The following is a 13627-nucleotide window of genomic DNA, read 5'->3' on the forward strand; positions in this document are numbered from 1 at the left end:
TAAGAAAATGTGAACAAAAGTGTATGCAAATATCTATCTTATGTAAACTTCTAATTATGTAATGTTAAAACATATATTAAATTTTACAGTTTTACTTTTACTTTAAAATTACATTGTAAAATCATCTCCTTAATTTTGATTTATAGCATTTTTTACCGTTTTATCAAGTCTCTTGTTTGTTAAATAGTGTTAAAATACTAATTTAACATTATGCCTAAGTGGCTGAAGTGGTTAGCTTGCAGCATTCTGAAATGTAATATTGTGGTTTAAATCCTTGGACTTCCACTTTTTTTTGGTGAATCTTTTTGCTTTTTTAAAGTACAAAAAAACATTTTTGAAGTTCTATATATATTATATAAGTAACATATATAATGATATTATATACTATAACAAGCAAAAGAGAAAGAATATTTAAAAAAAGCCTAAAGTTTCTTAAAAACATCAAACCACCAGTAAAAATTTGTTGCGCATATGTCATCATAGAGATACTTATGCTATTAATGTGCTTAAGTAATTAGTCCTATTAAGCTGCGAATAGCCTAAAAAAAATTATGGTTTCAAACTTAATAAAGAAAAAATTAAATAAGATTGCCCTGCTACTCCAGAACTGCTGTGACACAAAAAATAATTGCTAGCTTAAATTTTAAAATTTATTTTAACAATTAAATCTTTTTTGCTATATTTATCATTTTGCAATAAATATAAACAGCAAGATTTTAAAAAAATTTAAATTTATTATGCTAAGGGTAGGACTTGAACCCCTGAAACGTCACTCACTAAATCACTGAGCTATTAATAATATGCGTTTAAAAAAACAACCCATTTTTTAAATCTCCTATAAGCTTTAGATATGCGGAAAAGTTGTGCTTGTTAATTTCTTTGCTCTTTAATCAATTTTTAAAATAAATTATTTTAACAAAAAATATTGAAGTAAATAAGGAATAAGTATAGAAACAATCTATATGGAATTGACAGATATAAAAATGGTCAGTTTGGTAAATACCTGTATTTTACGGTTCAGGACAGTTATATATATATATATATATATATATATATATATATATATATATATAAATATATATATATATATATATAAATATACACATAAATATATATATATATGTATATATATGTGTATATATATATATATATATATATATATATATATATATATATATATATATATATATATATATATATATATATATATATATATATATATATATTAGACCATCCCATTTTGACCCTCATGAACAAATTTTAATACACAAAGTGTCTCAAAATGTTCCCAAGATATTGTTTTCTTAATGAAATTTTTTTATTTTTTATTTTGGCGCAATTGACTAATTAAACTTGCACCACTATTTTGAAGTTTAACTTATTTACATTTGTTGAGTTTTTAAGAGCATTTTCAAAAGATCAGCATGAATAGTTTACAAATCATTAACTTACGTCATTACAAAGAACGGAAGGTTTTTTATCTATACCGATTGTGCAGATTTTTATTATTATTATTATATTTGTTAACTAGTGGTATTTTATAAAGCACACAAGTTTGTTATGAAATAAAAAAAACGTAATTTTTAAACACGGTTGTGTTGAGACCCCCAATACACAGTAATTCTAAATTAGTTAGATTTTTTTGATCTCAGACAGTTCACCCACTTTAAGCACTGGCTATTTAAAAGGGGTTTGTGCATGGCTAGCTAAGTTTTGTGGCCAACCATTATTCTTGTTAACTTTCTGCCATCATGTTGGAGAGCTTCTTATAGTGGTAACTGTAAATAAAACTGTTACCCCAGACAATCAGCTATTTAAATCTCTGAAGCATAGCTGGGGTGTCAATGCAAACAATGGAATGGTGCTGTTGCAATTTAATCACTAGAATGTTAAGAGCATCTAATTGGAGAAGCAGGCTTTATTGGCGCTCAAAACTTGCAGAAACCTGATAGACTATAAATAGTTAAGAAATATTAAGGTAAAAATAAAATTATATCACTTTAAAGTACCTTTATGCAAATATAAAATATATAAGTTTCTAATTAAATTTAAAAATTTACAATTTTGACGTTTGAAAAGTCAAAATTGTAAATTATTGTGATTGTTGTGCTACGGCTGCAATTATTGTGCCACGGTTGCTTTAATTAAGAATAATATATTTCATAAAAGTAACAAATGAGTTGTTTAAAAAGAATGGTTTGCAAAAAAAGTTTAAAGTCAGATGTAAAAAACAAAGAAAATAACTTTTAACCAATTAATTTTTTCCACTGACTTTTCTTAAAATCAGTAGAAATATAATAGAAATGAAATAAATAGAAACAGCACTTTGATTTAAATTTTTTGTAGTTTCCTATTAAACTATATTTCATCTAAGTAGCATTATTTTTTAGTTTACAGTTTTAAGGTCAGCATTGGGAGATGTGCTATTATATTTAATATGAGCCTGCTGCAGTAATGGTATTAAAATCATGATAAACCCATACAAAGTGTTTGGATCCGTTAACCATGATGCTGGTGTTAGCATCTTCTGACAGAGATCACTAAATAGAAATGATAAAAGTTCTTTAACCCAAACAAAGTTTGAAAAAATGTGGGAACTGGTAGGATTATATTTAAAATCTTTTTAACAGCTGTTTTTTGTTGATAAAGACCAGTTACTAGGTCTTGAATTGTATATTTCACCAGACTCCTGGTTAAATTTTGATATTTTAGTTCATAGTTTGAAAAAATGCCTACAGATGAGACTCCATTGTTTAGTTGTTAACAACTCATCAGAACTAACAGAAAAATCATAAATCCATAAACCATAGTTTAGAAAATTTATTTCTCAAAACAAGAAATATTTCTTGTTTTAAAAAATAAATTGCTTGGCAGGAAATATATTTCTTATAACAAAAAATTTATAAAAGAAACATATTTCTTGTTTTAAGAAAAATTTTTGTAATAAGAAATTCAACTTTACTACTCCAAATAGAGTTTTTTTTTAAATCCATTAAAAAAGAAAAAGAGTGGATATAAGGGGCGAGATACGACGACTGCTCCCTCGCAATCGGCTTTGATTTAATAACATAAAACACTTTGAATGGTTCTAATAATTTAACTTTTGATCCAATACTTAACTGTAAACTCTACCTTAATAATAAATGTTTCCTTGTTATTTGCTGAATATATATATATATATATATATATATATATATATATATATATATATATATATATATATATATATATATATATATATATATATATATGTATATAATTATTGTTTAATACAAAAATGAATTAAAAATATTAAGTTTTGCAGCATGAATGGAAATGACCTCATAGACCAACAAAAAATCACTTTACAATAGCCTAAATGTTAATTTGTCTATCGTAATCAGTAAAAGATAGGTACAAAATACTTCTAAAATTAATTAGCACAGTGTTTTTTTTTTGGTACTGGAACACATTAAGAAAATATCGTTGAAAAAATTAACTGGATTCGACATCAGAATCTATTTGCTCCAATGCTTGGAAATTTGTCTAAATTTAGTCAAAAAGCATAACTTTGAACAACCAGTGCAAATTCACCTAACAAAAAAAAAAATTAAAAATTAAAAAATTTTTCTTGCAAATATGACCTCAATGCCACTCATTAGCCGCTCCGCATAAAAGTTGCTTGTCAAAAAAAAAAAATTGGATTGACAAATATACATATCAGGAAAAAGTATAGAAAACATTGGTGTTTAATAGACTTACAAAGACCCGTGTTTTCACAGGTTCGATCAACTTGTATAAAGAAATATGTTATTACATTTAAGTATATAATTGCATATATATAAACAAGCATTAGATATACTTATATATCAATGGCAGCAGAATAAGGTTGGCTCATTAGTGTCAAAAATAGTTATAGGCTTGCTTTTGTACATATTTTATTAGAAACATTTCCTGATGGTTTTTTTTACAAAACAGGTGCACCCCTTGGATCATTCTCTAAAACACTTAGGAGGGATCCAACTTGCTCTTGTTTTTTTGTGGTTTGTTGCACCCCACTTCTGGTGGCTTCTAATGAAATCTGAGAACTATTTTTATATTTATATGTATACAGTTATAAAGTTTGAATAAATTGCTACAAAAAAAATTAAAACAGTTTTAATATTAGTTAAAAAAAGTTTAAAGCACTACTTCCAAAAATATGGTAAATATTTTATAATGGTAAAAAAGAATTAAAGAAATTAAATTAAAGAAGTTATCTTTTTCTTTCAGAAACCAATTGGATGTCGAATCAAAAGAGTTCCGGAGTATGATCATTTATTTTAAATTCCATATAAATATTAAAGTATTATTTTGTAAACCAGTGAGAAAAAAAATATTTGTGTTTAGACTAGATATTACTTTAATTATCGGAGAAGAAAGTCCAATCAAAATTGTGTGTAAAGAGTTTGAAGATCTTATGGATTATGCTCAACCAAATGTTCCTGGTTTGATTTTTTATATATTTCTGTTGTAATATCATCATAGTTATTATTATTTGCATCATCATCATCATAATCATCATCATTATCATCATCGTTATTGTTGTCGTCATCATCATTTTCATCATCATTATTATCATCATCATTATTATCATCATCATTATCATCATCATCATCATCAATCACCATTAATTAATGATATATATTCATATATGTGTGTATATATCATTATTACAATCACATTGATTATAATAATGATATATCCACACATATATACATATATATGCAGACCTCGGCAGGAGTAAATAAGTGTAGGAGCAAAAAAAAGCTCTCCTGAAAGAAACGCGGCAAGCTATGCGAGCTTTTCCCCTAAACAACTTTTGAGAGAGTTTTTAGTTTTAGCGCAAACTATCTGTTTATTCATTAAATATATTGCTTATTAAATACAAAATTTTGTTTTACTCTTGTGACAAGCATACATCACAAGCATTGTTTATCACACTGTGAAAAAATTCCTTAGTTTTTGCGCTTTTTATTTTATAATGTAAATAAGTTATATTTATATTTTATAAATAGCGTTTTTTTGTGGGTTTTAACACTAGCTATCTATTTATTTATTAAAAATTTTACTAATTTGATAAAAAATTTGGCGAAGAGATAAAAAAGTTTTTACTGCTTATAAAAAATATTTTATATTTTCTTATTGTAATAGAAAGCAGGAAGTTTAAGAATTATTACAACAATTAAAGATTCTGCTATAAAAGTATTTATATATTTACAAATTTTTTTTAGCAGAACATTCAATTATATATTTTGTATTGCACAAATTGAGATAAATTTTTAAAATTCATTATAATTAATATATAATATATACAATTCATTACATTATATATATATATATATATATATATATATATATATATTTATTTATATATATATATATATATATATATATATATATATATATATATATATATATATATATATATATATATATATATATATATATAGTTTTTTTTTTATAAACAACTTTATGATTTTGACCATTTTGTCATTTGTCAAATGATATTTCACAGCAAAGGATTTTAGGGAAAAAAAACTCTCTGCATTGTATATCTGTGTTTGAAAAGAAAAACTCCCTTTTTTTTATTAATTTTATTATAATGTTGTATTACTGTTTATTTGTTGTTGTTTTTTAAATCTTCACTTCCAACAAGGCTGCAAGCAACAATTATTAGAGTTGGAAGTTACTGGAAGAGGAAAGATGAAGTTTATAGAGCAAGATAACAATTGACAGTTGACTTAAAAAATTGCAAATTGTATAAATCAGGAAAACAAAAAGAAGGAAGCATATTCCAAAAAACTGATGTTCAAGGAAAAAAAACTAAACACATAAGAGTTTTTGGAACACTTAAAGACAGTCGCAGAAAAAAGATAAGACTTAATTGATTGACTAGTAACACGAGGATGCATTTTAGTAGATGGCACAAAAGATGCTAGTTCTTCAGGGCATTGCCCATTATAGTATTTGTAAAAAAGAGAAAGAGAAGCAACATTAAGACGATGCGATTATGGTTGGAGGTTGGGTGCAAGAGCTAATCCAACTATGTTTACAATGTGTTTTTGCACCTTGTCTAAAAGAGAAAGGGCATCATTGGAAGATCAGCTCCAGATATGGCAACAGTATTTCATACAAGGAGGGATTTGAGATTTATAGAGATAAAGCATAGAACCTTAGCAGATGTTAATTTTTGCTATGTATTTGATATATGGTTTCCAAGAAAGATTGGAAGTATGAGTTAATACTTGAAGATAAAGAGTGGATGACTCATCGAGTACATTACCATTCATAAATATAGGAAGATCTAAATTATTGCAATAATGATTGGCTGAAAAAAATTGAGTTTTATCTGAATTATGGTTCACCTGCGTCTGTGTGCCCCATGTTGCAGAAGAAGTAAGATCTTTTTCAAGCACGAATGCCCCCTCCAAGCAATCAGTGTGTTGGCTTTTTATCAAGACAAGAATAAATGGTAGTATCATCAGTGAACAATGTAACCTTAGGATGTAAGAATATCTGGAAGATCGTTAATGTAAATTAAAAAGAGTATAGGGCTAAGAGTAGAGGAGAACCTTCTGGAATCCCTGAGGTTACAGAATAAGACGAAGAGTGCTGTTTATCAAGGACAAATTTTATGCTATGATTGGAAAGGAAGGATTCAATAATCTTAAAGATGTTACCTGATACACCATAAGAAAAATGCTTATGGAGAAGACCAACATGCCAAACTTTATCAACAGCTTTAGAAATGTCAAGAATGATAACCTTAACCCCTCCACCTCTATCTAATGCATGATAAAACTTATCGGTTATTACTGTTAGCAAATTAGCTGTAGAACGAGAAGATGAAAATCCATATTGATGATCAGAAAGTAAGTTATTAGACTCAAGATGAGAGATTAGGTGTTTGTTAATTAAATATTCAAAAACCTTGCTTATGATAGGAAGAAGACTAATGGGGCGGTAATTAGACGAATCAGATTGCTTTCCAGAATTTTTGAAAATAGGGATAACAGATGCTGCTTTCCAGCAGGCTAGAACACAAGACTCTGATAAGCACTTGTTAAATAGTTTATAAAGTAAAGATGACAGCTCTGGAGAACCTTTCTGCAAGGCTATAACAGGTATGTTGGCCGAACCACTAGCTGTAGAAGAGTCAAAGCAGAAAATCACTTTAGGTACAAAAGCTGGAGTGTTATGAATGTTAAGCAATGGATCAACCTGTTTGTCAGCTATATCAGGTAGAACACAACTAGTGGAATCAAGAGATGATATTGATGAAAAGTTCTTAGCAAACAATTCAGCTTTGTCTTTAGGTGAGGTGACAAAGTCTGAACCATACAAGAGAGGCGGAATAACAGACTTGCACTTATTATTAATACTGTTAAAGATTCTCCAGAAGTCACAAGAGTCTAGTTTTTGAGATGAAATATGAGATTTCATGACCTGAGAATAGCGTACTTTAGAATAATTGAGAATAGCGTTGTTAGACAAAACCTTTTCACAATAATTTCTACCAATAGCAGACAGAAAACTTTTTTCTGGAGAATTGTGCTGCTGATAGATATGGAAGTAAAGCTTTGGATTGGAAATTGCAGCAGCACAATGTGTAGAAAACCATGGAGAAGAGTGCTTGACTTGGAATTGTTGAATTGTTGTACTATTATAATGTTGTATAATTGTGTAATATTTTTAGATTTTTAACACTAAAATTCTGCTTTACCAATAATGTATTGTATAAATAATGTATAAATACATTGTTATATATAATAAACAAAATAAATATCAAAATAAAAAAGTAGTTGTTCAAATATTCAGGTTATAAACTCCAAAGAATGAATTTATGTAAAAAGTTTTAAAACTGAGATATATTGTCAACACTATTTTCAAACAAGAGAACGAGACAATTCAGGCTCAGTAAGCTTATGAGAATGTGTAAAGTCCACAAAGACTTAGGTATATGTGAGCTGTATAAAAGCAGGATCAATCATATCTAAAAATACACATTATAATCATGTTTTACAAATACACATTAAATCATATATATATATATATATATATATATATATATATATATATATATATATATATATATATATATATATATATATATATATATATATATATATATATATATATATATATATATATATATATATATATACAGTGGTGGCCAAAAGTATGGAAACTTTTCAAAAATGCTTTTTATTTATTTATAAAAAATGCAACACTTACTACATATTATGCATATGTTTATTGAAGTCGTAGTACAACTTTTTAATAAAATAAAACTTTTTTTTTTTATTAACATATACAAAAAAAAATTAAATTTTTAAATTAGCCCTGGTCATAAGTATGGAAACTTATGACCATTTTAAATGTTCCCTTGCAAACAATAATCTACCCATCTTATTTTTCTTAGAAATTAACGGTTTTTTGACAGCCACTCTTCCAAATAAGCCCGCATCATTTAACCTTCTACGAACTGTCCTGTCAGATAATAAAACTCCATGCTGTTCCAAGATTTCTTCTTTTATATCCTTTGATGACTTTCTAGGATCTTTTGTAGAAGTATTTTTTATAACTTTATCCAATCTTTTTGTTGTTTTTCTTGGTCTTCCAGGTTTCATTTTCACTTTCACAGTTCCCCTTTCTTTGAATTTTTTTAATAATTTTTGAAACTGTTATTTTTGGAACTTAAAAATTTCGAGAAATATCAATTGGTTTATTACCGTTTTTAAAACACTCAACTATTTTATTTTTAATATCACTAGAATAATATTTTCGCAGTGCCATACTGATTAATATAAAAGTAAACTATGATGAACTAACAAAGATGTCAATTCTAACACGTTTTAATTCTAAATGATAAGATTTGTTTATGTTTAGTGACAAGTTTGAACAAGTTTCCATACTTTTGTCCAATCGAAATTAAGAAATATTAGTATGTAATAAAATGTCTTAGAAAAGACAAGTTCAAACTTGTAGTATATATAAAGTAGACTATTGCAAGTACACTCGGGTTAAATAATTTTGGTTTTAATTAATACAAATAAAAAAAATGTAATTTTTAAAAAGTTTCCATACTTTTGGCCACCACTGTGTTTATATATATATATATATATATATATATATATATATATATATATATATATATATATATGTATATATATATATATATATGTATATATATGTATATATATATATATATATATATATATATATATATATATATATATATATATATATATATATATATATATATATATATATATATATATATAGGGTAAAGGAAGGTATGTTCGTGATATATGTAATTTCGTGATATTTCGCTCGGCATTTGTAGCGAACATACCTATTAGTCAAAAACATCGAAATTGCGTCAAATGGTACCCCGGGGTACTACTGTCGATTCACAAATAGTCGTTGGGTGCGTGTGATATGTCAATTGTTTACTATCAGTTTGTACATTCTTTAGCATTATTTAACGTGCGTTCAGCACATTTGTTTGGAGTACTTGTCCAACATTTTTATTTCCAGACTTGTGTTTCAAGGTAAGTAAATTATTTTTATTAAATATTAAACTAGAAAAGATGCTTGATTTAATGGTAAAACTTTTGTTTTTTTATTAACTTCCTATAACTTATGATTTCTTATCGCAGTTACACATTTTCTTAACGTTTTCACCTCAAATGAATTTACATTTTTAATCATGTTTCTTTTATTAAATATAATGACATTAAAAATTGTTTTAAGCACGATATAACTATATAGTTAAATGATAATAATATCTTTCTCTATACGAATCTGCAAATATTTTTGCAGTAAAGCCTATCACGAAATTACCTACTATCACGAAATTACTATCACGAAATTGACTCCTCCTGATCAACCTATTCCATTAACTTCAAAGGATTCTATTCCTGTATGTTCTAAAAAAAGTAAAAAAAATAAAAATGCTTCAAAAGATGATGATTGGGAGTGCGGTGTTTGTAAAAAAAGTTACAACAGTGATGTAAAAAAAAAAAATGGAAAAAAATGGGTGCAGTGTTCCTATTGTTTAGTACCTTATCATGAGAGTTGTCAAACATATGAGGACATTGGTGAAGTATTTATGTGTGATACATGTTGTCAACAAGAATGTGATTTAGAAAAATAAGTTAATCAGATATAAGTATGGTTAATATTATAGTTATTATGTTAAGAGTTTTTTGTAGGTCTGTTATTTTATTTTCTAAGCTACCTATGTTAAAAGTATATTTTTTTTATATATAAATATAAAGCAATGAAAGTATTATTATAATTTTGTTAACTTATAAGCCTGACTATATTTATATTTTATGAACTTAAAGTCTGATTGAATAGTTATGAATTCAAAACAAGTGTTGATATTTTTTGTTATATTATACCAGATGTTATACTTAATTAATAAAGAAAAATTTAAATATTATTGTGTATTCACGAAATTACCTAACCACTATCACGAAATTAAATATCATATCACAAAATTACCTAACTTTTCTCAATGACTTTTGAGCTTTTATAAAAACTTATCAAAGGACTTAAAATCCCAAAACTGCATAGATTCTAGTAACTTTACTCTATGTACATCAAACAATTAAAGTAATTAAGTAAAATTACTGAAATTGACTTTGTAATTACACATCTAGTTAATTTATCACGAACATACCTTCCTTTACCCTATATATATACACATATATATATATATACATATATATATATATATATATATATATATATATATATATATATATATATATATATATATATATATATATATATATATATGTATATATGTTTATATATATATATATATACACACACATATTTAGGAGCTTTATTAAAGGCAGCATTTTTTTGCTCTGAAATTCTTTGCCTTCAAAGTACAGAATCTTTGTCAAGTTTTCTCAGTCGTCAACATGGTGGAGGCTTTGTATTGCAAACATGGTCAGATCTCCCACATGGTTCAGGCTTAGGAGCTAGCAGTATATTAGCTGGGGTAGTGATTGCAGCTATGTGGACAGTTACAGGGCTTTCCTATGATGTTGAATCAGTATTGCATGCAGTAAGTAGTTTGTTAGTTAAATAAATAATAGTAAGTTTATTTATTTTTTCAAATTATAACCAGTTTTTATTAGTATTATTAGTTATTATTAATCAGTTATTATTAGTTAGTAAATTACGAGAACCTATTTTCTATTTTCAAACTTTTTTATAATATATTGTTTGATTTAATCTGTTTTAATCTGATTTAATCTAAAATATCATTTTGTTAAGTTAGTTTAGTAAGCTGTGACTTTTTTTTTTCAACAACATGCAGCTTTAAATCTTTTCCTGCAGTAGATGAGGATTTCGTTTACTGGTATGACTTGACTTTTTACTGGTATGACATGACTGTTTTTTCTATATTTTTGCAACCAATAAAGCCCTTTTGTAATTTTTTTTTGTGTGCAAAATATTACATAATAAGTAGCCAATAGATACAGTTGCTTGTCTAAAAACTACATGTGTTGTAAACACAGAATTTTAGGTTAAAATGAGAAAGTTCTTTCAAAATGGCTTCCTGAAAAAGACATTTCTTTTGATTAATTTAGATGTAATATTGATTTATATGTATTTGTAATATGTATTTATATGTAAGATTATATTATTTTTTATGTATTTATTAATGATGTACCGATAGCACTTTTTTGGCTGATGCCGATGCCGATGAATGGGAAAAGGCCGATACCGATAAATTAACTAATTAATCAAATTTTGAAAATATAAAACCATATAACTTTAAATCGTGTAATCTTTTTCATGGAATCAGTACTGGTAAACAAATACTTGATATCAAATCAGAGCCAAACGATTATTTTAAAAGTTATTAGAAAAACTCAGTTAAAAAGATATATTTTTTAGTTTTTTTTACTATGAAAAAAAAACTTTCAAAAAATAAATTTTTGAGGAACGCTTTTTATTTCAATTTTAAAAGAATTCTTTAAAATTCTTTTAAAATTAGAATTCTTTATTAATTTAATAGTAATTTAGATATCTAAACAACAATCACATGTTGTTTAGATATCTAAACTATTTTTAGATAATTAAGTTGTTTTTATAATTATTTTATTTTGTGATGTTCGATCCCCACCATGTCCCTGGTAGTACCGCGCTCAACTTGTTTCTTGGCGCAGCGGCCTTGTTTGTCAAGGTTTGTGTTTCAGAGTTATAAAGTTGTGAAAGAGTTGTAACCAAACCTAAAACCTAGCCTCCTTGATTGCAGTGGCCTTGGGGAGGTGAATTGAAATAAAACAAAAATAACAAATAAAAATATAGAAATGTAGTAGGTACTTGAACACATATATATAACAATGCTAAAATAGGTTAATTTTTAAGTATAACAATAGAACAACACAAAATAAAATTATTCTAAAAGCAACACAATGGTAGTAAAAGTATAAGTACATTCAGCTGTTCAATTAAAAACTTATAAACATCATCTTAAGAATAAACGATATTGCCTGTAAACAAAGTCAAAATAAAAATTTATCAAAAAAATTTTCAGTAATGCATAAAGTTTAGTTTATTTATTATTTAATTATTATCATAATGCAGGATGAAAATATTAAAATGCCATCGGTTGAAAAATTGGAAAATAAGGTTGATACCAATACTGGTTGTGTAAAAAGTGGCCGATTAAACTGATGCCGATTAATCGGTACATCACTAGTATTTATATGTAATATAAACTGAATGTCTATATTACCTGTATATGTTTATAATGTATTTATATGTTATGTTATAATATGTATTTGTATGTAATAATTTAATGTGTATATGTATTAATAATACGAAATACTATTATGATATTTATATGTTATTTTGTTGTATTTATTTATATGTATCTTCTGTCATGTTTTATTTTTATTTTACAAAGTGTATTTTTGTAATTTGTTACTTGTAAAAATCAAGTATGTTTTATTTTATATTTTATATGTAATTAATTTCCTTTAATTAGTTTGTTAAGTACTTTGTTTATGTTGTGGTGATATAAGCTTATATCAACATGGTTGTATCATTTTGACTTACGAATAAAAAAAATAGGGCAAGGTCCTACCAGGCAATGATCCTACCATGACCCTTTTTTTTAAAATATTTATTCAATAGTTTAAATTTCATTTTCAGATGATTAAAAAAAAAAATGGTTAAGTCAGAAGTTTGGAATAGTTACAAAATGTCAGCGATAGAAAAATCTGCAAATATGGTAATAAAATTTTGAGTTCAAACGTTCATCAACAAGCAATTTACATAATCAGTTAACAGCAGTTTAGAAAATAGTTGTTGGAAATAAATCAGAAATGGTTAGCGAAAAAGATACGCCTGGACCTTCCTCGTTTTTCAAAAGAAAAAACAAGTATTTAAGTTGTAAAAAGGAATAGCTTAAAAGAAATCAAAACTTGCGGCAATCCATGGGCTTTCTATAATAAAACTTGCGGCAATTGATAGGTTTTCTATAATAGCATTGCAAATAGCTCATTCATACAAAAGTCTCTTCAACAGCAAGGAAAACTCAAGAGTAATGGATATCATTCATGCATTTATG

General features: G+C 26.2%; 1 protein-coding gene across 2 annotated transcripts in view; it reads left to right on the plus strand.

The window, feature by feature from the left end:
* Nucleotides 1–13627, plus strand: part of LOC101234558 (L-fucose kinase) — a 96728-nt gene that overhangs the window by 58520 nt on the left and 24581 nt on the right. For both annotated transcript variants that reach the window (XM_065791566.1, XM_065791567.1), the window contains exons 24-26: nucleotides 4252–4286; nucleotides 4369–4466; nucleotides 10875–11107. In XM_065791566.1, the coding sequence (XP_065647638.1) occupies nucleotides 4252–4286; nucleotides 4369–4466; nucleotides 10875–11107 (366 nt within the window). The remainder of the gene's footprint in view (nucleotides 1–4251; nucleotides 4287–4368; nucleotides 4467–10874; nucleotides 11108–13627) is intronic.

The sequence above is a fragment of the Hydra vulgaris genome, chromosome 02, assembly GCF_038396675.1.
Source record: "Hydra vulgaris chromosome 02, alternate assembly HydraT2T_AEP".
NCBI classification, from domain to species: domain Eukaryota; kingdom Metazoa; phylum Cnidaria; class Hydrozoa; order Anthoathecata; family Hydridae; genus Hydra; species Hydra vulgaris.